Source organism: Siphateles boraxobius, unplaced genomic scaffold, assembly GCF_051911475.1.
Source record: "Siphateles boraxobius isolate OS27281-9 unplaced genomic scaffold, OSU_SipBor_1 9, whole genome shotgun sequence".
Classification (NCBI taxonomy): domain Eukaryota; kingdom Metazoa; phylum Chordata; class Actinopteri; order Cypriniformes; family Leuciscidae; genus Siphateles; species Siphateles boraxobius.
Window position 1 is genome coordinate 22,303,268 of NW_027509219.1, and position 27,622 is coordinate 22,330,889.

General features: G+C 37.0%; 2 protein-coding genes across 3 annotated transcripts; both read left to right on the plus strand.

Moving 5' to 3' along the window:
- The first annotated feature begins 278 nt into the window (after nucleotides 1-278).
- On the plus strand, nucleotides 279-8,805 carry adora1b (adenosine A1 receptor b). Of its 2 annotated transcripts, XR_013201040.1 has the most exons (3): nucleotides 289-1,431; nucleotides 4,812-6,449; nucleotides 7,166-7,768. XR_013201040.1 is itself a non-coding variant. In XM_077222663.1 (2 exons), the coding sequence occupies exons 1-2, from the start codon at nucleotides 1,091-1,093 to the stop codon at nucleotides 5,494-5,496; spliced, it is 1,026 nt and encodes a 341-aa protein (XP_077078778.1). In that variant the 5' UTR covers nucleotides 279-1,090; the 3' UTR covers nucleotides 5,497-8,805. The 2 variants fall into 2 exon arrangements, 1 of the variants encoding a protein (XP_077078778.1); XM_077222663.1 differs by having other exon boundaries at nucleotides 279-1,431; nucleotides 4,812-8,805.
- Nucleotides 8,806-10,216: 1,411 nt separating this feature from the next.
- Nucleotides 10,217-18,278, plus strand: dclre1b (DNA cross-link repair 1B). Its single transcript, XM_077222603.1, has 4 exons — nucleotides 10,217-10,924; nucleotides 11,534-11,699; nucleotides 11,807-11,989; nucleotides 16,866-18,278. The coding sequence occupies exons 1-4, from the start codon at nucleotides 10,733-10,735 to the stop codon at nucleotides 18,047-18,049; spliced, it is 1,725 nt and encodes a 574-aa protein (XP_077078718.1). The 5' UTR covers nucleotides 10,217-10,732; the 3' UTR covers nucleotides 18,050-18,278.
- The last annotated feature ends 9,344 nt before the right edge of the window (nucleotides 18,279-27,622 follow it).

Sequence of the window (27,622 nt, forward strand, 5' to 3'; positions counted from 1 at the left end):
TAGCTACATCATTTTTGAGTAACCACATTAGACTGGCTTCATTTGTGAGATAACTGGAGAACACTGTTTTTTTTATTTTTTTTATTAACTTATGTCTCAGTTGGCACATTAAGATTATTTTAGATTATTAAACCTATTAGTTTAGTTGAAATGTTGCAAATATATTTCACAAAAAAAATTTTATATCTTCTTTGGGGCGTCGTTTGACCGTAAATTAGTCACTGTGCTTATCAGCCTCTGTCACCTCCTACACTTCCCTGCACTCTCATGGGTGCAATATCTCATAGGCTATTATAGTGCACACTAATATTACACTATATAAACAGAGGCACGGTCTCACCGCCTCACTCTTTATCTCGAGTTAAACTCTGAAGAGGAAAGGCAGTAGAAAACGCATGTTGGTTGTCCCTCAGATATGCTCAAGCAGGGAACCATAGACGGCGCGGTGGTTGGGGTGGGTTGTTCTCCTGTTAAAGGAAAGCGGAATGACCTCTGGGTTTGGGATTTTCACACAAAAAAGGAACCAACACGGGTTAGTTGGACTCATTTTGCTCCCAATTGATTAAATTGCTAAATTGGCGAGTATGTGTGAGACAAAGAGCTCTACCCATCGACAGCTATTCTGGGGCACCGCATAGCACAGGAGTGTAAACGACCCGCGCTCTGGACAATATAGGCTACTGTTTCACATATCCAGGGACAAATATGGTGCGTCTTTTAATTTACTTTGTTATTGTTTGGACATTCAGAGAACTGCCTGACAGTTGTAGGTGACACGGATAAATGTATGTGTTTAATTGTGGGATGAATAAGTGGCGCGCGCATGTCTCGCACGAGCGCAGGTGGATCCAATGAAGAGGCGCTGAGGAGAAAACGCCGAAACTGGTCGATATTTTTAGCAGAAGATTTTGTAAGTCACTTCTGTGGTTTGTTCATTTTAAAATGTGAATAGGCATGTGTGGAATACCGATACTCTTGAGGGGCAACGCATTAATTGGATGATTTTTCTCTGGACTACAGTTAATCAATTTACACATCACTTTTACTTGAAACCCCATTTTCGCGTGGATATTCATCGTCTAGCAGAAGAATGCCCGAGGAGCTTTCCGCGGCCAAAGCCCTCTACATGGGCATGGAGGTGGTGATCGCCGTGTCATCCGTGATAGGAAACGTGATGGTGGTTTGGGCAGTAAAAATTAATAAATCTCTAAGAGATACTACATTTTGCTTCATTGTTTCTCTGGCGCTCGCGGACATTGCAGTAGGAGCGCTGGTCATCCCACTGGCGATAACTATAAGTATCGGACTCCAGACTCACTTCTACAGCTGTCTGCTGGTGGCGTGCACGGTGCTGGTTCTGACCCAAAGTTCGATCCTCGCTTTGCTCGCTATAGCCATCGACCGATACCTGAGGGTGAAGATCCCAACCAGGTAAAGTTATCCTTCTCTAATGCCCTCTGGAGCAGCTCTGCAGATTTCTATCTGCTGTGAGAGAAGGCTACATAATGCTGACACACATAGCATGCAATATACCCAATATATAAAAATGAGATAGGTAGGTGTGTGTGTGTGTGTGTGTGTGTGTGTGGGGGGGGGGGGGGGGTGTATATATATATATATTCAAAAATATGAAAAATAATGACGTAAATGGAAGAAATATTATTTACTATTCTGTCACTGAGATGTAAACAAATTTGTGATTTGGTTTCAACACTTTCCTGTAACACTCTCATACAAAATGCAAATGATCAAAAAAGGATGACATTTAATAAGTTAAATAATAATCATTATCATCATATCAGCCTGTCTGGCCAGACTGTTTTCAATCAACATACAGTTTATGTTGCTTGAGGGGTAAAGGAAGAAACCTCATGCACCTGACCTATAATGGCATGTGACTCATGCCTTTCCACATGGCTAACACTTTGTGCACTATTTGCAGAGCTTTCCATACATTGTATATGAAACAATTGAATTAAAACAATGTGTCTTTAAGTAAGCAAGCACTATGTCAACAGATCTGAAAAGGATCTCATTTTCGTTTTTAGAACAGATATTATATTCTTTGGTAAATGTGCCTGTTATACATTTTAATCCTTTTTTTGTATACAGTTCCATATTTTTGTATTGTTCCTTTAACTTTCTATAGGCCTACTTACTGCTTCACTTAATGTCAAGTGTCAGAGACATCATGGACAAAATCCAAGAAACATGCCACAATTCAACTCATCACAACAGTTTAAAAGCTGCACCTGACTCCGTATGCGTTTAGGGCACAAAATGCATACACTATCTGCTTTTAAGTTCTAGCAACATCCTATTTACAGACTATGCCCGGGTTCTCCCTAGAGGAGCTAAATGCAAAATACTCAGCTATGTAAAAGCCATTCCATTTTTAAAGAGGCTTTTTGTGTGGAGAATATAGTTCTGTGCTCTTTTCTCACTGTAATGCATCAAACATGGGAGTCCTGTGTTCAAATCTCATTTGAGTTTAATTTCAGTGATTTCACCTTCTTGATTACCATGACCTATACTATATGCCAAAATGAACATGAAATCCATCCCTTCAACACTTTTGTGAGGTGACTTGTGGGCAGACTCACAGTAGAAAAATATACATGGGGGCTATATGGAAAAAGTTACCTCCTACTGAACAATTTATTTTGAGAGGGGCAAGTGGAGCGCAAAAACAATCCCATGAAACTGTTGGGAAAGAGCTATAGGAAAGTGAAGTGTGTCTGAGAAATGTATAGAGTTGCTGCCCTGAGCAACTGCCTGTCCCCTCTGCCAGGATCCTTCATTGTGCACAATAGATGAGAACAAGTTATCAAATAGAGGACCTACCATGGGGTCCAAAAATATAAGACCACTAGAGAAAATAATGCTTTTTTCTTATTTAATGAATCGTTTTCCATTGCATTTTATCTCATCAGTATAATAATTTGAGTAGAAAGTTGAATATAGTGTATCATTTTATCTAATATGTCTAACTGATAGCAGCATTCGATCTGTATGAATTCCACAAGTTCCATCCATGTTATCCCAGCATGATCCTAGAATAATGGAAGGATAAGCTTAAGTACAGAATACTAAAGTTCTGTGGTCTACTGTGCTGATGCAAAATGTTGCATGTGCATTACAACCTACTTGCAGAAGACGGGTACAAATTATGTTACGAATATGTTCCTATGGCTCTTATTCTGTATAAAGTGTAGTCATGCATCACAGCTTTCCAAATACAACCTTCTATTTTTGTACAATCAGAAAACTGATAATTTAGTCACAGCAACAGCACTTCTCTTGGGCCTACAGTATGCATGAGTGTGTAAACTCGCGCTCGATTGGCCCAAAGTCCGGCATCCAACCAGCACGGAAGGTCTCTGTGTGTTACTGTCTTTTCTCGCGACAAAGTATTTTTGATTAAATTCAATACATTTTCTCATAAGTATTAACTCGTTATTTCATCTGACTCCATAAATGAAAAAGGTTTCAATGATATCCGTGCATCAATAAATGTGAGCGAATGTTTGACTATTTTCATTAAAATTAGAGTTAAAAGAGATAATGTCAAAGTCAGTTAGAATAATCAAATGTAACAATTTATTATGTCAGGTAAATGTATCATTACAATTTCATAATCAGTCTCGGCGACTCTCAGCATTCACGGGCTGATCTGAGGTACAGAAAGTACCTAGTTGTGTTTCATTATATAAACAGACCTCATTTCAAATGTAAACATGAGTTCACAGTGATAATTCACCTTATTCACCGTCCCCAGACTTACTGGGGGCATAAGTTGATTTACATGAAACCATTTGCTAACAGTGGGAATTTGCATTGAGTTAACACCTTCTGAGAGCAGGAGAGCATTTGCCTGGAAGACACACCTCCTATGTATGAGAATTATTTCTAAACTCTTAAATACCTTATTACCTTCTGGTTTACTTCTTTGAGAATGAGACCTTTGTACCAGACGCACTGAGACATTTCAAATGATATCAAACATGTGTGATACTGTATGATAATTATTCACATTAAACTATATATATATTCTTGGGTGAATTTCAGATGATCTCAAGCATGAAAGAAGGAGTGGAGGCAGAATGGGGGGTCAAGGGAAAAGATGTAGATTAGGATTGCCTAGGTGAGACTTGCGTCTCGAATGGTGCACAAAAGAGAAATTCAAATGTTAATTTGCTTTGTTCTCTCAGAGAGTTGCGCTATCTTCCAGATCTTCCAGTTTTTTCAGTCTTACAAGTGAAAACAGAGTTATGTGGCTCTGGGCAACAGAAATCATGTAAAAAGAGTATGCATATTGAGATAAAACAATTAATCATTTAACATTTCTGTGTTTACTTAATGTGTTTAATAAAAGCACATTCAAGCAATGATTCAAACAAAAACCATCCACTGAATCTTAACAAACAGGGAGTATTGACTCAGAGCATTTTTGCGTGTAACTCAGTCAGACAGCTGAGGAGACATGAAAGTCTGCCATTAAATCACAGGTGCCTTTGTTGTGAAATAATTTACATAAAAGACTAGGAGATTGGAGAGAGACCTTGAATCTCAGATGAAAGATGGCATCTCAGAGAAGATGCACCAATATTGAAGGACGAGAGGGAGTGAGTTTGACTGAAACAAGCTTTCTGGTGGTGGTACTTTGTCACAATTTAACCTTTTATTTTCTTGTAATGGATATTGTGAGTATGTAAGTGTTCTCTTACCTGCACATTTTGAAGTATCTATAATACTGCATATCAAATACTGAATATAAAAACTTGTTTAACTCTTGTGTTCTTGTTTTGTAGTTATAAGCGAGTGGTCACTCCCAAACGAGCTAGAATTGCAGTATTCATGTGTTGGACGGTGGCCTTCATAATCGGCTTGACTCCCATGCTGGGCTGGAACAATTTACACAACCTGCAACGTAACAACAGCTCACTCGGCCCTGACCTCATCATCACCTGCCAGTTTGAGAACGTCATCAGCATGGAGTACATGGTCTACTTCAACTTCTTTGGTTGGGTGCTTCCCCCTCTTCTTTTTATGCTCATCATTTACTCTGAAATCTTCTACATGATCCACAAGCAGCTGAATAAGAAGGTGTCCAGTCACTCTGAACCGAACAAGTATTACGACAAAGAACTGAAGTTGGCGAAGTCTCTGGCACTAGTCCTTTTCCTGTTCGCTGTTAGCTGGCTCCCTCTCCACATTATGAACTGCATCACGCTCTTCTGTCCGAAGTATGAGAAGCCCATGTTCCTCATTTATATAGCCATTCTGCTCTCGCATGCCAACTCTGCTGTCAACCCCATCGTTTACGCTTTCCGCATCAATAAATTTCGTACTGCGTTCCAGAGGATCTGGAAACAGTACCTCTGCTGCAAGGAGGCTCCTCCTTCTGAGAGCCAGCCAAGCGAGAGACTGGATAACAATCACTATATCGCCGCCGCCACTGCTTGTCTAGACCCTGCTTTGGAACATAACGTCTGAATGACTTCCCAGCATTCTCTGGGGAGCTCGAATGCCTTCTGCTGGCTGGACAGCCAAAGCTGTCAAGTCTCGGTTTGTCTCTTTTGAATGTAAATCAGAGCTCACCACAGACTGTTCTGGCTGAAATGTCCATTTATTGGAATGAGACTGCATCGCTCATAAGAGAAGAGAAAGTTCGTAAGAGGGAATCACAGGAAATCTTGCTTTATGGAGAGAGGCCTTGAAGAATGTTTTGAAGTAAAATGAGTTTGACCGTACACATCATACAATTAAATTATAAAAATATAGAAATATTTGCTCAAATACTGCACACAATTGTATATCGTGCAGTTCTGGAAACATCTATTCACCAGTAAACTGGTTCAATCTGAATGTATGCAGAACAGATATCAGAGCTTCTATAGATATCAAGGTTCTTGGATATTCTACTTGTATTCTGAACCTTTGTGCACGATGGCAGGAAGATGATGTCAGAAACAGTGACAAGGAGGTGGACACAGGTTTTTCTTGTCCTATTATGGAGTGTCTGAGCACTGATCTGTTATTGTGAAGGACGAAAGTATGTACTGCAGGCAGCTGACACTGCATTTCAATAACAGACACATTGAGGTTCTCTTGCCTTTTTGCAAATTTGTGTGCGTGTATGTGTATGATTTTTGCGCATGTCATTACAAAGCTAGAATTATTAGAGGAAATGAAGATGCACTGAAGTCCTATTTATTCTTTTTTCTTGTGACCGGAAAACAAAAGTGGAACTGTCTGTATCCAAGACTAAATATCCACTATTTGAATATTCAGGGTTAATAAAAGATCAAATCCAATAATGTATTTCCTTTCAGTTTTATAGAAGTAGTTATTTACTTTTTCAACCAAAACAAACAAAGGACTCATTGGAAGGATTTGAATGAGTATGTAACACTAATGAGTGAACCAACTGATCTTAATTTGTATTTGTCTTATGCCTGGTTCAGAATACACGATTTTAGCCCGATTTTGGCACGATCCGTTTGACGTAGGGTGTCGTGGGGATTCGTAAACGACAACAGGCGTCGGGACGCAAGATTCGATCTTATCATCTTGTATAGTGTGTCATAGTGGGCGACAACCTACGTCGCGTTTGCGATGCTTCACGACATCAAGACAAAAAGACTAGCATGTTTAATTTTTTTAACGGTCGTCCACGACAGGTTCCGTCACATGTATGAGGTTGACCAATAGGAGCACAGAAGCTTTTCCATACACAACTTTCAAAAATGGCGAAACGAAAGAGAGACGATGGTGCTACTAGGTGGAGTTATGACATGGAGGAAAGGTTCGTAAGAAAACAATATTTTACCTCAAGTTCTCTTTGGAGGATTGACAGCCCATACTGTCCTCTTCGAGCAATCCAGGAACGTGTCCATTCTGAACACAGGACAGCCAATACAACACTCACCGCTTCATCCATTGTTTGTTTACGTTCGTTTCCGGAAGTCACTCGCTACTATTTTCGCCTTCTCAATGACATCACGCGCGTCGTTAAAGACGGCACGGGATGACTGGTCAGGAAGCAACGTGTAGTCTGACATGTTTCTTGTCCACCACACGACAAGATTTTAGGAGTCAAAATCGCTTAATCTGACACAGTGACTATCGTAACAGACAAAAAAAATCGTGTAATCTGAACCAGGCATTAAAGAGATAGACATCCCAAAAACAAAAATTCTGTCATCATTTATACACACTCATCCAAAACCATATTCATTTTTTCTCCTGTATAACACAGAAGGGTATTTTAAGCAGAATATTCACACTTCTATAAAAACTAGATACAATAATAAACTAGTTTGACTAATTCTAAACCCACAGCTAGAAAAAAAAAGATTTTATATTTTACATATAAAATCATTTTCCAAAATTAGTTTTTCTATACATTTGACCTTTCACCTTTTTTTAGGGTGCTGTCATTTTTAACTGACTTTGTCCTATTAGGGTCAATTATTCTTGGCAAATTGTCTGAAACCTCACTCACATTTGAATGAATTTTCACAATCTGAAAAGTACTGAAAAGGTTTAAGTGTTTCAAAAAACATTAAAAAGCTTCATTAACTTTCCATTTCATTTTTTGTGCTTCTATATTTCATTAGGAATTAAAATGTGAAAGTCAAAAAATTTCACTTCCTATAAACTAGTGAAACCATGTCGTAATGTTTCAAAAATAATTTAAAAAATCTTTAACATCGTTTGTTTCTTTCTTGGAATTCCAAATAAATTATTGTAGCACAAGTAAAAATCAACAAGACTCTTATTTTTCAGTGTAGCCCACACTTTCCACACGTAACTCGATTTTGACCTGTTTAGTCATCATTTTTTGAGCATCCCTGCTTGTCAGTGTATTGACACCAATGGGCAGTGGCATCTGACCTTTGGTTGTAGTATGGATCACATCTTCCAAACTGGCATACGATAATGTAGCCAAATGCCTGACAATAACACTCTATGACATATATTCTTCATCTCTGCCAGCTCCCTCACTGCATCTATCCTACTTGGTCTTCAACTTCTTCCTTTCTTACCACAAACTTAATTTCTGGTGCACTCCCATCACTATCATTAATACTTTCTTGAAAAGATACAGCTTTTCCTCCCTGTCTTCTATAAAACTTAACATTAAAAAAGACTATTATACTGCCTGTCAATACTGAAAAATAGTGCAGCTACACAGAAAATATATATTTTCTAGTCTAAAATGAACTCACTTTGGAGCCTTGGCATCATGTGACCTAACATACTGATGTCTCCACTCCCTTGTTGCCAAAAATGTCAAGCACATTGCAAATAGATTTTAATTTTATTGGCTGAATGGGAGGTCATATGATATTACTAACATTTTTTGTTTTGTTTTGTTGAACATTGTCATTGTATTAGTGACATTTATAAATGACGATGTCCCTTACAGGGTTAAGGATGAAGTGTGTATTTTTTGAGATGATAAAATGCTTTCTCCTATCCCAAATAAAAGTAAAGCCATTTTAGGTTGATTTCCTCAAAAACACTGTGGCACTATCAAAACATTGCTCTGTTTGTTTGAGCATCCTGACCGTGAGTTTAGGCACATTTGACTTGTCACACTTCTGTGGGGTTTTTGATCTCACATGTAATACCAGGTCTATACTGACATCAAAACTGAACATGTATTTAATCTGTACATAGCAATGTTATATGCACCATGTCCAAGTACATTATGTTCATAATTGTTTAAAAGTTGTGGAATAACAATCATTTGTACATGAAATATTTCTGAGTAAATGGGAACAATGGGCTTGTTAATTCTAGCATTTTGTTTTTACTGCACTGCATCAGACAGACCATACACAGTATAGAAAGTGGTAGTGCATTGCCTGAATTAGGCGGGGGCTTTTTGTCCCTGAATCCCACGCAGTTCTCAATATGTTCGAAAACAGGAAATGTCAGTTTACAATCAATGGAAGTGGTTCATCGTCATTCATCATCTTTACTGTCAGCACATTTGCCTTCTAGCTCTTGGTATCAACTTTTGTTTGTCTCAAAGCCTACCAATGAAAGACAATATATATATATAAGACAATATAAATATATATATATATATATATATATATATATATATATATATATACATATATATATGATAATATGAAACATGATCTGTTCTGTTATTATTATAGTTCTGTATGTGTCTGTATGTATTTGGTAAATGATCATAGCTTGTATGAATGTGTCATAAAAAGGAATAAATTACAAATGAGTTTAGCCATGCAACATCGTTTATCACAGGCTTTCAACTCCGGTTCCTAACTGGCTATGGGAGATTATTTCCACGGAATAAAAAAAAAGTAAACAACCCATAGGCCCTACTCTCAAAATTCTGACCTTTTTCTCGCAATACTGAGTTTATATCTTACAAGTCACAGTTGCGAGATATAAACTGAGATATGAACTAGCATTCTGAGAACACAAAAAGTTCTGAGATGTAAACACAGAATTCTGAGAAAATGTCAGAGTAATTATGAGTAATGACTACCAACCACAATTAACCCCTAGAAGCCTATGTTTAGTCACCGTGTGTTGCTGATATTCTCTCTTAAATGTCTGTTAAGAATTCCTCAATAGTGATGTACTAAAAAGATAAAACACTCTGGCTACTCCGCACCGCATCATTGTGTTATACTGACCTCTAGTGGAGATAATGGGCGCTGGATATAAAATTAAGCATTCCATTAATACTAGGCCAATTTTGCACGTTTTAAACACAGTTTTAAAAAGTTTAAAAAAAGATTTAAACACAACCTAAAATTTAAAAAAAAAACTATTTTTTTTTTATTTGATAAGGGAATATATAACACGACCAACATCTACATAACTTATACAAAAAATAATCTATAATTGATCGAACAGCAACGCCCAGTGGTTTCATATTAAAGTCAAAATAATATATGGCCGTATTATATCTGATTTTATTACATAATGAACTGCTTCTCAAAGCCTATCACATAAAGAAAGAAAGAAAGAAAGAAAGAAAGAAAGACATCATTAAAGCAAAATGAGAATTGAACTGAACGGCATTTAAAGCATCTTATTTGAAGTTTGAATGGCACTTAATATCATCTACAGTGATCAATACTCGTTAAAAAATAATATTTGGTGGAAGCAGCGATTTTTGGGTTAAGCTCAAGCAAAAGACCCGAAATCTGCACATCACGGAAGTCAGTGACGTCACATGAGCTCGTGAGCGACATGGAGGCGTGGACAATAAACGTATTTTTTGGCGGACAACCCAGTCGCAAATATCATAGCGCGCTGAAATGTTTTGAATTGGTAAACACACCGCGACATGGCGCTCATCTGCAAAAATAGAGCACATCATCATCTGCCCGGCTAACCGGCCTGCTAACACACTCGGATAAACAAAGACTGGCAAGCATGCCGTTACATTTATCTTTCTTTGTCTAACTTAGTGCCTGCATTCGCAAAGCGAAACTTAAATGCGATGCCGCTATTCCTTTAACGTTACTGCTAACGCTGCTTGCTTAAGCTGTCAGTTACATTACAAACACTTGCCTGTGCATATTGAATATTGTGTATGTTTACGTTTATGATAGCGGTGCTAGAGAAGTCACGCTTTTCAAACGCCAACAAAACCAGTGCAGCTAAACTACGGCTTTTGTCAAAAGAAAATCCCTTTAGGAATAAGCTGTAGCTCCTCACAGAAGCGTAAAAAATGAACGGAAAAGTCCTACCGGACACTCCTATAGCCGTAGACTTTTGGCAGCTCCGTAAGTGCCATCACGTCCGTCTGTTCTTTCTGTCTCACATGCACGCGGATCACACATCTGGCCTGTCATCCTCCTGGAGTCACAGGCCCATCTACTGCTCACCCCTCACTGCCAAACTGCTCCATCTCAAACTGCAGGTGAATGCTGGGGGCCGCACAGGGTTCTGGGGAACATTTAAAAGAAAACAATATATAGGCTATATTTTTATATATCAGTTCTATTTTAGTATTATTTGTTTACTATTTTAACAATGATAACACTGTTATATATCAAAGTCAACTGTAAATGATGTTATATGGAATTACATTTATAGTGAAAAGTGCTATACAATTTTTTTATTATTATTAATAGTGGGTCTATTTTGTAAGCATGTGCTTGGCTTTGGTACTGTAGCCATATAAAAGCCTGTTTTATTTCATTTTTACAAACAACATGTTTTCTATCATATCAAGTTTTTTCTCACTCGGTATAAATTGGTCTTTATACATTACATTAATGTATTTAGCTGTATTTATATTTTCGAACGGGTCTCTTCGCAAAGGGAACAATATATTTTGGGGGTCCTTAAGTTTGAAAACCTCAGAGGTCTAGAAAACAAAATGGATGAAAAATTATAAACAGATTCCATAGAGATGATGTTTAATCCTGGACCTAATATCCAGATATGAATAAAAGTACACCTATGTACGCTAAATAGCTGAAACTGGCAGGGATGAAAAATTGTGTCATGTTGTTGTGATCTACAGGTCAGACAGAAATGGATTCGTCCCTTGGAGATTGGGGAAGCTCACATGCTTTTGCTAGATGATCTTGGAAAAGAGCGGCTGACCGTTACTCTAATAGATGCCAATCACTGTCCTGGGGCAGTTATGTTTCTCTTTGAAGGATACTTTGGCACCAGACTCTACACTGGTGAAAATTTATTTTATGGAAATGCACAAAATTCTAATAGTTTTTCTTTAGAACGTTATTGATTCTCACTGTCATATTTTAATGATAGTTAATGCGTTTTATCTCAGGTGACTTCCGTTATACCCCATCCATGCTCCGTGAACAATGTCTGAGGAACAACACTACCATTGACGTGCTGTATCTGGACAACACAAACTGTGACCCCACTCGAGCTGTACCTTCTCGTCAGCGAGCAACTCAGCAAATTAAAGAGATCATTAGGGCTCATTCTGGATACGCCGTCGTTATTGGTAAGACTCTCACACTTTCAACATTAAAGAATTTTATGTAATACAGTTTCATGTGTTTCTACAAAAAAAAGAAAAAGATTTGAGTCTGTTAGTTAATAAAGGCCAACTGTAATGATAATATCGATGTCACAGTGAGGAAATTTTCACACCGGTTTTTAAACTTGCGACAACAGTATTACAGATAAAACTGTGAATCACTGTTAAATGCGTCCTCCCTTTTCGATTTCGAATTTGTGGTCACGTGTTGCCCACTCTGTGTGTAGGCGTATAATTTGCCACTATTTATATGCGGGGTATTGAAATCACTTTTGAATGTGTACTCTGTGTATAGGGAGTGGCTGTAGTGTCCTCACATTTTACAAGATATTTGTCAATGACGATCAAGATCTGTTGCGCACCAAGTCCTCCTCCATCGTCTTGTCTTGCTCTCGTCATGTGATAAGTGAAATCTGACTCCTGTACTGTGCTACAACACTGCAGCCCGTGCTGTATGGCGCAGAGCAGACACTTTCAGTTTATAAGTCTAGCGTCTGTTGTCTAGGGTTGTTCGATTCAGTGTTTTCTGGATTTAACTCCGATTCCCTACTCCATTTGCTCCACTTACTTTGTCAAAACAGGGTCGGCAATATAGGAATACAAAATTGCCGTCATTATTACACACTAGGCTATTATTTTTTTAGGACACAAAGCCTAAAACTACCGTTATTAAAACAACACACTTTTAGCGAGAGTGTCCAAATTAGTCTAGTTTAGAGATGACATTACCTTGAAATGATGTCACCATCATTTCCTAGTTGTTGCAAATACTACCTAATTTTAGAGCTACTGTAAATGTAGGATAAAACTATGTGACTGTAACGTTGTTTCTGTGACAGCTCCAGAAGTCTTTATGCATGAATGAGCGATTTCAGACACAGCAACGGAGTTGACAACAAGAGTCGATTTCTGTGCTGGAGTCGACTCCAGCACTAGGGCTATTAAGAGTCGACTCCCTATCACTACCATTGTCCAACTGATCTATATGGTTTTCATTTCTATAAAAAAGCAAAACGTGGGGAAGTAATGTCATTGATGTACGGCCAAACACAGTGTAACACAGACTACCATAGCAAGCGTACTGTATACCATAACTATAATGATAACTATAAAGTTTTAATAATCGTTCTAATTCTGTGAGAATAGGGAAGTCCGTATCTCCACAAAACAGTTTCAAACAAATTACAACAATAACGACACAGAGGAACGATATTGTTGGAAACATTTTTTTTTCCAGGTGATGAACAGTAAAAAACATTTGAGAATCAGGATCCAGAGTTTGATCATTTAAAGCAGCAGACAACAAAAAGTCTCCAAATATTTTTACGTGACTCTTTCTCTTTCCCATTATACATACTTCTATGTCGTTCAAAAGTATGGGGTTAGTAAGAAATTAATACTTTTATTCAGCAAGTATGCATTAAATTAATCAAATGTGACAGTAAAGACTTTTATATAAATAAATGAACTTGAATAAATCACATGAATAAATTACTTACTTGAATTACTTTTCTTTGTGAGCATAAGAGACGCATTTCAAAAATATATTTAAAAAAAATTACCGAACCCAAACTTTTGAATGGTAGTGTATATACTTCTTATATATTTCTTTTCATATTCATGTATCGACTAATTGATGTTATGTAGAAAACATACTATGAAAAGTATGGAGCTTATAATATGACATAATGAGTTGAATTATTGACAAGTGTAATCTAACAAAATTTAATATTATGTGGAATTTTAAATAGTTCTGAATTTGATTTATTTAAACGAATATTGAACATTTGAAATTCAATGAATTTAAAAGTTTTTATGGCTGAATTTTATAGACATGTATTTTCAAACAGCTGTTTCTTTGTTCTGAATTCTTAGACTGCAAATATACAGTTTAAAAAAAATACAGATTCAAGTTTTCAAGATGAAGAAGAAATTCTGTTTTTTTAAATTAAAAATGTGGAAAATTCAGATAGTACAGAAAGTAGGTCACAGGTCTTCCACAGAGAAGAGTAGAGGCTATCAGAGCTGCACTGCAGTAGTTTTCTGCCACAAACGTGGTGGTTGTTCAAGAGAATCTGTGAATCATTTGTTCAGTCGTTTTTTGATTTAACATTAAGAGTAGAAAAATGAGAAAACAGCTTGAAAATAATTTGCTACAACCTACTGTATTTTCCGGACTGTAAAGTCAAGTTTTTTATCATGAAACACGCTGTGATTTATTCCAAAGTGATTGAGGCCAATATAATGCATTTATCAAGTAATCTAAATGTTGAATTTCAAAAGTAGGCGTGCCAAGAAGGCTATTCACTGTATTTGTTCATTTTTGGTGTGCGCCAGAAAGATGTTCAAGGAGACCGAGACGCGCTAAAGCAGCGCATCATGTGGTTTTCTTTTTTTTCAAAGACATGACATTTTGTAGTCATTTTGAATGTACACAAATAAAAATAAATATTTTACCGTTTCAAATGATGTCATTAAATCTGTATGACTATAAATGACAATAAATGACAGAGTATTAAGTTATTTCCCCCTGCTGAGGAACAAACCCAAGTGATGGAGCTGGCGAATTGCGCGTTCACGCAACATAGTATCAGTTCACTTCTGGCATTGCTAACTTGACATCGCAGCCTGTTCATTATCAAGATAAAACAGTCAACCAAACATATAACAAGTTATTCTGCTGAATTTAAATGGTCTGTTGTACAATATAAAGGCTGTGCCGGTCAGTCATCACCTACTTGCTGTTATTCCAAACCCTTGCTGTGAAGATGCTGATTTATAAGGGACTCAACTGAAGTAGCCTACGAAGCCTTCTTTACATTAATAGTTAGCTTTCAAATGTTACATTGCAAATATGGAAACTGTTAGGCTTGGCGTTTAAAATAAGCTAAATGTTGTTTGTAATAAAGGGCACAATAGACTATTTTCATAGGCTAAGCTTCTATGTATATATTCTTTTATTATACTTGGCTACTTATTTTTCAGTCTTGTTGTTTTCTGAATACCATTCATTTAAGGATTTGTCATACAGTAAGGGGAAGTAAAATACACATAGCCTACATTTTAATAGTGTTTATAATGCTAATGTTGTATTTGATTTACCGTCCTTTTACACTATTGCTGAATAGGCTAATATTAAAGTGTTTTAAACGATGTGACTCGCGTGTGTGTTTCTCTCTTATCATGGCCTGGTGTGTCTTACACTCAGATGTATGCGACTTATTTTCAGGCAAATACGATCAATTATAAAATGTTTCTGTATCATTACAAAATGCATGGTGTGGAGACCATTTGGGCAAAAAAAAGGACCATTTTGTGTTCATTACCCCCACCCACATTAATTTTGGGCTTAATCACTGTTGTTATTATTAAGGGGTCCATGGAAATTTATTTTGGTGTAGACAAATTCACATATGGCTAACTACTAACTAGCATGTAAGAATAGGTTAGACTATAATAAATGTTTATTTCATAAATATGAATGTACCTCGCATCTCCCGGACACTAGCCATTAGTCTACTACTTTGGCCTATTTTGTTTAGCTGGCCAACTCTCAAAATATGTGTGGAAAAGCTGCGGGACACACGACATCGCGGAGAAAACACACAATGACTTGCTTTGGAGGTTTACTTGGCAGAGAAAATAACACACCGTTTTGTTTGGCATCCATTGATACTCAATATTAATAATATATATATAAATAAATAATGTAATGTCAGAGAATGCACAAGCGCATCCTTTTAAGATATAAATTATAATACATTTTAATAAAAATAAAACAAGGCCTACATCATAAAACTCAGAAGAGTATTTTAATATCTCTGATAGTCAGTCTGAATGACAGTTCATGCATGAACGTAAGGTCTATTATATAACCAACAGTCAATATAATATTCTTTCCTTTTTGTATTAGTGTTTAAAATATTTAATTTACTACTAATTATATTGATTTATGTCTTAATTTATAATTATTTTTAATTTACTGGGCGACCATGGTAGGCTATGACAGCCATCATTTACCCTGCCATACCCATCTGTGCAACTGTATGTGAATTTATATCTACACAGAAGAAAGTCCGGTCTAGGCTCTTCCCTAGGTTGTGTCAAGCCATTGGTTAGTCTGGTTGTTTGATGAGAAAAAGATTAAATGTAGCCTATACATTTTTACTACGTAGTTGCAATAAACGTGTTAAGAATCTGTACAACTGCAGCAGCGGAGGACTATTATTAGAATATTAGAAATCTAATATTCAAGCTGTTTCCTCATTTTTCTGCTTTTAATATTAAATCAAAAAACGACTGATTCACGGATTCTCTTGAACCACCACCACTACCAAAACTACTGCAGTGCAACTCTGAGAGCCTCTACTCTTCTCTGTGGATGACCTGTGACCTACTTTCAGTACTATCTGAATTGACCATGTTTTGAATCTTAGAAAACTGAATTTGAAGTTTTGAATTTATTCTTCATCTTGAAAACTTGAATCTGTATTTTTTAAAACTGTATATTTGCAGTCTAAGAATTCAGAACAAAAAAAACAGCTGTTTGAAAATACATGTCTATAAAAATTCAGCCTAAAAACATTTCAATTCATTAAATTTCAAATGTTCAATATTCATTTAAAGAAATCAAATTCAGAACTATTTTAAATTCCACATAATATTTAATTATGTTAGATTACACTTGTAAATAATTCAAATTTACACAATTCAAATTCATATCATATGGTCATATTATAGGCTCCATAGAAAAGTGACTAAATTCATCTCACATTTTTGAGTTTTTCATTTTTGAGTTAAAATTGCAATAATTATTAATGAGCCTGCTATCTGTTATCAGGTCTTTACTCTCTGGGTAAAGAGTCCTTGCTGGTGGAGCTGGCCATGGAGTTTAAAACATGGGTGGAGGTGGATAGAATGCGTCTGGAAACCTTGCGAGTTCTGGAGCTTCCTGACGTTTTCACCACTGACTCTGGTGCGGGCCGTATTCGCGTGGTCTCTCAGTCTGTGATCAACGCCTCCAACTTGCTGGCGTGGAATAAAGTGCAGCCTACCATCGCTATATTGCCCACCAGTCGCCCTATGGTCTCCTGCCACCGTAATGTCTATGTGGTGCCATACTCTGATCATTCCTCCTACCAGGAGCTAGAGGACTTTGTGTCTGCCCTGCATCCTGTCTCGCTAGTGCCTATAGTGGGCAACTGCCTGCCTTATTTTTCTTCCCTCCTGAGCCCCCGCAAGAAGTCTAAAGAGGTGGTGATTCCAGAGTCGGTCAAGCACTACATGAACAATTCTGATATTCAGGCCTCCACAAACGGCATAACAGGCGTGCTTCAAAGAACCTCACATCCTGAGTCTCGAGGTGTGGTGTTTGACTCTCCAGAGTCAAAAATAACCCGACTTAGTCACAATGATAGGGATTCAGATGATGCGGATGTAGATCATGATACCATGAATGGGAATTCTAAGATGGATCAAGATTCTGACTGCATTCTTTTAGACATGAGCACCGACTCTTACCATGGCCCATGCGGCAAGCGTTTGAAACTCGTCCGAGTTGCATCGGAAGATATTATCACGATTGGCAGCAGCCTTCCTCCGGATGACAACGAATCCATTTGTACACTTAAAGATGTAGGATCACCTGATCGCAGCTCCATGTATGAATATGAGCATGATAATCCAACAAAATCATCCAAGGAGAAGAGTCCTCAAATGGGCTGCACCAACTCTAGAGAGATGTGCTCTTCGATGGACAGCATCAGCATCCATGATCAGACCTGTGTTTCCGCTGTGGCTGCGCTCACACCCCCTGAAACAAGACCAGTGACCTCTGCCTTGACCCTCAGATTAGAGCGAGAGCAGTGGCTCCTTCAGAACTTCACCATACCTGCTGAAGAATGCAAAAGTGACCACGTGTTGTGTGGACTTTATGAAATGTATCGAATTAATCAGGTTGATCTTCCTAAACCACCTGGTGATCCTCTTGAAGCGGCTATTAAGGAGATTCAGAAGTCAAAATAAAGCAGTTTGTGATAAAGAGAAGTACTTATGTTTATGTAAATGTTTAATAATTATGTATCAACAGTATTGTCTCCAAGTCATTAGTGATGTGCCAAAAACTGTTGATGGCATCAATCTGATGGTATTATTTTCAGTTCTAATGTTTGACATAACATATGTAGCATTTACAAAGCACCTTATTGTGGTAGATTTGTTTTTAGATGGAAATAAAGGTTCTCATTAAAAGTGATCTTTGAAAGATTGATCTAAAGATTAGAATCAAGCCAATTTTGACAATTAATGCATATGATTTTTAAACCATCCATATTCTACACATGAAACTGAAATGTTTATAAAGCATCCAAATTAACTTATTTAATGTGAGAAATGTTTGGCAGCCTGACACAGATGGACTCGGGATAGAAAATGTACATGTGACGTGTGACAGACCAAGGATTTGAAGATTATTAAAATAATAATTCTTGGTGGTATTTTAAAATTTGCATAAACTTCTGTGGCATAAAGAGGATACTTTGACTTTATTAGCTGCTCAAAGCACTAAACATTAATGGAGAAAAATGCCCTTAAGTAATTCTTTGATTAATCTGGCACTTCATTTCTTACTGAAAGCTTTCTCACGGGCAGTGGCTCTCAAAGTGTGGGGGAGACTACCCTGATTTGGTTGTATGTGCTATTGGGCATGTTGAATTTATCTCTGAAAGCAAACAAATATGTCCCTGCATATCATTAATGTGGCAGAATAGATCTTAAATATCATAGAATAGATCTTAAATATTGTTTCTAATGCAATGTTCCTCAAATGACTTGTATTGTGCAAGAGATGCATAGACTACATATGTAATTTGTTCCGGGGGAAAATAGTCATATACAATGACATGAAGGCGAGTAGATGATGGAAAGATATTTTGTTTTCAGGTGAACTATCACTTATTCTTGACCAAAAAAGGGAGAAGCACTGCTTTAGGTGGTGTGAATTGAATAGGCTGTTGTTTTAACCAGAAGGTGGCAGAGTTGTTCAATACTCTAAACTCAGCTATACAGTAACATGCAATAAATGCAGGGAAAAATTCTGAATTAATCTTATTGATTTTACAATTGCCAATAAAAGTTTGAGAAGTGCTTTTTATGATAGTACTGATTACGTGCACAGCTGCAAAATTCTATTAATTTTTCTCAAATTCATCTTGAAATACTATTCCGTTTAAATTGAAATAACAGTTTGCAGTCATTTACCCTCCAAAGGCAGAGTTTCTGTAGAAGGAACATTTACTCCACTGAAAGTCTGATTAGATCAGCAGCTATTCTTAATCGTGTCATATGCTCATGCATCACAGATGGGTATGAGTTACAAAAAAACAAAAACAAATTCAAGCAGTTACGCACCGAGAAAAGCCCCAAGCAGCTCCACTGATGTCTGTGAAAAAGATGCATTACAACTTAACTTTTGTCTGTGACAGAATCATTGCAGTTTTATCAGACATTTCTATTTCCTCAGATAATTTTATATGTTCGAAAAATGGGCACCATCAAAAGTTTCACCTAAACAATTCCTTTCTGTACAGATTATCCCCAAGTATTTGTCCCTGTCACTGATACCAATGCCTCATTCAGAGAGATATAAATAAAATAAAGAGCGGATCAATGTCTAATATATTTCTCTCATACCGCAGATAGGCAAGTCAGAGGTTTGTGATTTAGTATTCACCAGTTTGTGATAATGCAAGTAATACATATTTAGGTATTCCAAACACTTCTATTTACCATTGAATTCACGTACTGAGGGATTGTGTGTAAGTGATTGGACTTACATGCTGCTCGGCAAAGAAATATATAACTTAAGCCAGGCTGTCCTATAGCAGTGATGTTTAATTCACCTCTGGTGTCTGCCTGCTCACTCTGCTCATAAAGGATGAATGGTTTGATGTATCAGGGGTGCTCTTTGCACTCCAGATGAGTCCAAATCCACATTAAAACGCTCTCAAGACTGGCCTGATCAGCGCTGACATCCTGGAATGATGGCCAACCACTGACTCAGCCAATCGCCACAGGGAAACAGACTCAAAACAGCCAGTGAGAGTTATCGGCCTAAATGTGTGATTCAGTTGGCCCATCTGAGTTATCTCAGAATGGTTAATGTTAGACTGGATAGTACACCATTATCAACATCAAATCTTGTTACTTTGTGCTTCAAGTAAACTATTTTGTACCAAACAAGTCACAAATGGACTGTGATAGGGGACATGTTCGGTTCACTTAGTTTTGTCAACCTCAATGAAAGCCTGACTTTTTTTGTCTGTTGGAAAGTAAAATTGACATGTGAAGACCATATATGGTAACCCATATGGAGAGTTTGCCCTCTGCATTTAACCCATCCAATTAGTGCACACATTAGGAGTAGTTAACACTCACACACGGACACACGCACACACGGACGGACACGCACACACGGAGCAGTGGGCAGCCATTTTGCTTAGGTTAGGTACAAGGTTAGGTACCTTGCTCAAGGGCATCGCAGTCATTTCCTGCCTGTACTGAGAATCAAACCTGCAATCTTCAGGTTGCCAGTCTGATTCACTAACCATTAGACCACGACTGCCCTAAAGGAGAAGCATAAAACAAATAGAAATAAATAACACATTTCGTTGGGTGTGAGAATGTGTTGCCTCTGCACACCCCATTAGTCCTTGAACACTGCAGTTTAAGAGAGTCAGACAGGGCAACGCATTTACACCAAGTGTAAAGACATTTACCTTGTTAAAATGTCACTGACCTGTCCTGTCCCTTACAAAAAATTTTATACAAATATACTTGAACTTTTCTTTATGTAGTAAGTAGGCTATAGTAATATCAATTAGTATACTTGTAAGTGTACTTTAACACAACTTGGGACTAAATTGGCCAACTTTTTAGTGTTTAAAAGCATAATTTTAACTAAGCAATAAACAGTAACCGACTACAACTCAATATACAATTCAAAACACAATATTGAACTGTTGCATGAAATCAATCACATTCATAATGACGTTTGTGATTTGTTGTGCATCTCCGACAAAAATACAGTGGTATTTTGTTCTTAAATTAATCTTTTCAAACTAATATTTTGTCTAAATAATTCAAATGATATTTGGAACAACAGCACTGAAGTGATATTTCTTAAAAGTAACTATATGCAATTGGTTCTACTTGACCCACTCAGAGTGGGATTCGAACAAATGTCTCCGGCATAAGAGACATGCTAACAAGGACACTAAAGATCGCAGTCTTTAACATCTGTCACTCTTCTGAAGACTTTTCTTTTCAGTTTGATCTCAGATCCCATAATTATTATGGTGTCTGATCAGCATCTGCAGTGCAGGATACAACATCACCCCGAGCATAATGCAGTTCTTCCCTCTCTAAGGTTGGTATTGTCAAAATCAGAGCCTCATGTGATTTGAGCCTGCTTCCTGAAATAGGCCATTCAGTGACTTTTACTGAGAGTTCTGGTGGTGCTTCTGGAAGTTTAAATTACGCATGGAGTATTTCAACAGCTCCTGTCACTACTGAGAAAGTATTTGATGTGCCCCAGACGGGCTGTTCCTCAATTTACAACAAGAGCCAAGGCAGCTTAATGAGAAAGAAAAAGAGGGAGAGGATGTAGAGTAGAAAGCTGGTCCCACTTTATATTAGATATCTTTAACTATTTAAATTAATCATTTGATACAATGTACTTATTGTATAGATTCATGTTTTTACATTGTGCTAATATTTTAAAAATACCTGCATGTACAGCTGTAATTAATTTCTGTAATTACATCTAAATTACACTGTTGACCCTTTCCTTACACCTTACACCTTTAAATCTACCCATACCACCAAACCTGTCCTTTACGTTACCTGTATTCCACCTCAATAGCAGTTCAAGTGTTTTGCAATTATACAATATATGTCACGGATCAGCCAGGCTCCACCATCAGCCAATCACAATGTTCTCAACAACCGGAATACTAATCACCTGCAGATTATTCCCTCGTCATCCCAAAATGCATACAAACACACTCCTCACAGTCACTTTGTCTGATTTCCTTTTGAGGTAGGACTCACCTGTTGACTTGAGATTCCTGAAGTATTTTTACCTGTCACCAATGTTTCTCCCTCGTTTTTCTATTACACATTGTCTCCAGAGTACAGTTTTGTGTTCCATTGGATACTTTCCTGTTCTTTGTCGAGGTGTGTGCTTCAACATCTGTTCATCCATCCACGACCTCCACTCATCTGCAATACAGAGACTATTAGTATCTGTCATGAACTGCTCCGAGACAAGAAGGTTGAGGATCCAAATGCAGTATTTATTGAACAGGGTAATCCAAAGAAGTAATCCAAAGTACAGACAAGGTCAAACACAAGCAGGCAGTCCATACATACATACAAACAAACAAACACAACAAGGCAGGGATCACGGGCAAAAGAGTAATCCTCGGAACAGGCAAGAAATCCAATACCAAGAGACATGAAACCAGGGAGAATGCTCAGAATTGCAGTGTAACACTGAACAAGACTTCGCAGATAATGAACGAGAAAACCAGGCTTACATGGGGTGAGCTAAACAAGATAATGAGACACTGCAGGTGAATGTGATAATGGATGAAGAGTCCGGGCAGTGAGTTAAGGGAGGTGTAGTTTGTGAGGGAATGACAATAGTCTGATGTGGAGTGCCCTCTGGTTGCTCTCAAGGTCACTCCAGCTGGTGACCTTACAGAATCTTTCCCATTTCACTTTATTGAAACCTCTTTTAACTTTATCCCTGTCTTGAGTCTCTGTTCCATAACAATATACACAATAATTTTTTTATGTAAGTAGCCTAAATAGTAGTTAAAGACACCTAAAATAAAGTGTGACCAAAAGGCTTTTTTGTAAATGTCATTAAATGCCAAAGCAGAGAATTTATTAAAGTATTAAGCAGAAGAGATGCACAAAGTCACTAAATCTCTCAAATTTGTTGATTACGTTACATTTATTACATTTTACATGATATTGTTTTACTTAACCTACTGTAGCCTATATAGTTTTATTATTGCACTTTATATTTGTGAGTTTTCTATTGTCAAACTGGAGATCAAGCACACTTCAAGAATTACTACAATTTTTTATATTATTTTTTCAGCAAGGAACAGTGTACGAAAACGTTTTTGCTGAGAATGATTTTGTGCCTCTCTGTGATGGGACCACGAGCCGCCACTCAGTGACCCGCCACTCAGTGACCCACCACAGGCTCCTTGAGGGCATGTAGACAGAAGAGAGAGTAGAGGTATAGGGTGCGGAGCCCGAGCCGTCCTGTAGGCAAGCACCAATATCTTGAACTTGATGCGAACCGCAGTCCAGAGAGATAAACAGCGGTTTGACATGGACTCTCTTGGGTTTGTTGAAGATCAATCGAGCTGATGAAATCTGAATAATTTGATTTGATTGCACATGTTGGAAGTCCCTAAGAGCATTGCAACAGTCCAGCCTATAGGAATATCAAGGATGAGAAGTTTGTTGCGTGCTTAGTTAGGAAGGGCCTGATCTTATGTTGTGCAGTGCAAACCTGTGTGCTGTCGTTGCAATGTGGTCTTTGAAGTTCAGCTTCCTGACTGAACTCGATGGGATTATTGTTGCAATTGTGCTGTACTGATGAAACTTAAATGAGTTGAAAAAAATAAATGCAATTTGTGTAAAGCTAAGACATACCGTGCTGTGAACAAGTCCAAATTATGTTACTTCTTGGGTGTCAAACTGTAAGGACAGCAAAGTTATATTGGTGAAAGTGCCAACTATTGACTGTTATATCAGCTTAGTTAATTTTATTTTAGGTTAGATTGGCATAATTTCATTTATTTTAACAGCAGAGAACACTAATCGATTGACTGAGTCTGCTTATGAAGATGCAGGAGGTTGTTCTGTTTGTCCTCTGAGTAAAGTGAATGTGTTGTTGCAAACCTCTCTAATTTTATGAGCAGAAAAACCCATTTAACTCACTGCACTAGCAAATGAATTCTGTTCTTGGCTAAAATATGCCTGAAATGAACACACAAATGATATATTTACTACAAAAAAACTCGCTTGTCTATTTTTTATTGTGAATATGTAGATTTTATTCTCTTTCTGTCACTGGGGGAGATTATTTTGATTATATCACTAAGCATTGCCATGAATGTCAAAGCTGTACAATGAAAATCTTTTGAAAATGTGCAGTCTCACAGGTGCAATGAAATGTGTTTGAGGGCTGGAGTTCTTCTAGACTTCCGATGCCCCAGATTTCAGATGACATTTGTGAAAATGTTCCCTTGTTTCTCTATTTCAGGCTCATGCTTTTCAATGGAGTGACTGTATTTTAAAGCAGGCTGGCTTAAGGCAGGTTGACAAAGAACATTAGTGTTTCCAGCATGCTGATGACCTCAGACCTGCCTTCCCTTCAGCCATGTGTTTTATAAGGGGACTGACATCTCTACTGAGACAAACATATAATAGCCTGATACAAACAAACAAAACTTAAGATGTTTTAATAGCGCATCAATCAGTAGCAAAATCAGTCTGCAAACCCTTAGCGGTTAATACTTAATTTACCAGCATCTATTATTGTTTTTAGTGGTTCTTAAATAAAACGAAACAAGACATGATTGCGCAGAACAATAATTCACTCATTTCCACTCGCGGCACTAAATGAATGAATGAGAGCTATGGGTCATGTAACAAATATGAAACAAAGTACTCAAATTAGGTACGATGAAAAAGTTTGTTGGTGAACATAACTTGTAGGGTACTCACATATTTCCATATGGGACGCAGACCATAACAGTGGCTGCATATGTATGCAAATCACATATGTATGCAAATTGCATACTTCCCTACTTTATAGGTCAAAAACAGTACATGACAGCATTCTTCTCAGACGGAAGGATGTGTCTATATCTAGTATTCGGTCCTAGAAAGGTTGCATATCTCGGCTGCCACATGCACTGTCCGGCAAAAAATATGTTTTTTTTCTTTTTGCCAGGCAGTGTATTTTTGTGTTTTTTGGGTGTTCTTACTAATAAATAAATGTTCACCTTTTTAATAGCCTATTACTGTTGCCAGTGTTTTTACTGTAGTAATTTCCTGTTTGATTTAAATTCTTTATGTTTTTAACCCACCATTTTTTTTAGAGTGTTTTGTAAATTGAAATAATCACAGAAATGTACTGCACATATTTTTTTTTTTACAGTAATTGGCTGTTAAGTAATTTCGCCGTAATAGCATAGAATTACAGAATATTGGTGGCATCTCTGCTGCCAGTATTTTACTGTAAATAAACAAATATTTGGAAAATACTGTATTTCGTTACAGCAATTGCAATTTCGATGTATTCATACCGGTGAATTTTCTTTACAGTGAGTGCACATCATCAAGGATGCAACCCAGGCTCATGGGAAATACGTTACTCTGCCTACATTTTTGCAAAACCTAAAATACGTACCTCCAGGTACGTTTCCCTGCACTTTTCGGGTGAAAAGTCCACTAGAGGCGCTAAGTGGTATCATTTTTTCTCCGTTCCAGATGGTTAAATAAAGTTTATAAAAACAATAATATGAGTAATGTACAGACTTCTCAGTAGGCCTATACACTCATTTTAATATAAATTAGGATTTTTTCCCACGCTTTTGAGGTGCCACACAGCCCAGTCTCACGGCAGTTCGTGATATGGTCACGTCATTTAATCTACTGGTTCGTGATACGGACACGTTTATTTCGTTATTTTCGTGATATCAGCATTTTTATTTATTTATTTAATATATTTATTTGTTTACTAATGTAATGCACGATTATTTCTGCCAGTCGGGCAGCTGTTTAATCGACATTTATTCACGATATCTTATCATGTTTATGTATTTATTTTAATGTTATTATTTCGGTCTTATTGCCAGGGACGCTGGACTGCTTTGCTGTTTATTGATTTAAAAAAATAAAGTATAAACGACTACACGAATTTTATCAGTAGGAAATCACGTTGAAGAAGTCTCCTTCCGAACACATCGCGATATTTGGCATCAGTTCATGTGTGCCAGATGTTGGTGAGTAGCAAAATACACTGTCCTAATAATGTTTGATATATTGTCTTTTCTGATGGTCGAAATGAATCAGATTAGCTCATGTTCAGTCACTGCATTATCTGTCATCTCCACGGAGGCTTTGCGTTTCATTGCTTTCTAATTCAAAACAGGGTGATTAAACACTATCTGTCACGTGACGTGCTACAGGCCTAGACCTTCTATCAGTTAATCATATTCATATTAGGTTTAAAGTAAGTTAGTACAATTAGTTCCAAAGTGGTATTTGTAGTAGAATCACAGTAAAAACAACACTTACCTTGCTTTTACCACAGTAGCCTTAGTTTTACTGTGATAGATGTGGTAAAAGGACAGTAACCACAAAACTTACCACACTTTTACCACATTATTTGTAGTTTTAATGTGATATTTTTTGTAAATGCATATTAACCACAACACTTACCATGCTTTTACCACATTATTTGTAGTTTTAATGTGATATTTGTTGTAAATGCACACAACACTTACCATGCTTTTACCACATTATTTGTAGTTTTAATGTGATATTTGTTGTAAATGCACAGTAACCACAACACTTACCATGCTTTTACCACATTATTTGTAGTTTTAATGTGATATTTGTTGTAAATGCACAGTAACCACAACACTTACCATGCTTTTACCACATTATTTGTAGTTTTAATGTGATATTCGTTGTAAATTCACAGTAACCACAACACTTACCATGCTTTTACCACAGTAACCTTAGTTTTACTGTGATAGGTGTGGTAAAAGGACAGTAACCACAAAACTGTCCGTGCTTTTACCTCAGTATTGGTAGTTTTAAAGTGATATTTGTTGTAAATTCATATTAATCACAACACTTATCATGCTTTTAATGCCAAATAATGTAACAAGAAATATTTGTAAGGTAAATCAGTAATTTTTCCATTAAATAATCCAATTTATTTTACATAATGATATTTTCTTTTCTCTTTTTTTTTTTCAGCTGAAAAGACCAAAAGGGCCTTTCGGACTCAGTCAGCTCATTATTGTTTGAGGAGAAGTAAACGGGAGACGAAAAGCTACAAAGGCAAATATTCGCAATGGTATGTATGTGTTGGTTTTAACCCTAAATCAAACATTTCATCTATTATTTATTTTTATTTATTTTATTTATTATTTGTTGTTTCTTAAACCTTTTCTTACAAAACCCATAGCCCAATCAGTACAAACATAGTCTCAAAGTCTTAATAATTCACAAGATTTAACAAGTTGTCAAATTCGTACAATACTTGTACATAATCATGCAGCTTTTACTTCTTGTGCTGTCAATGGCTAGTGCCTCAATTCCTGTACATATTTATCTCCATATTTGTAAATCAGTTGCGCACCTTCTTGGAAAGTAGTCGGATGTCCCATACACTGTCAGAAAAGTTTATATTAATTGCATTGTATTCATTAAAATTATTACAAATTGGACCCTGTCTGTTGATGTTCCAATGATACATGATGTCTCTCCACAACT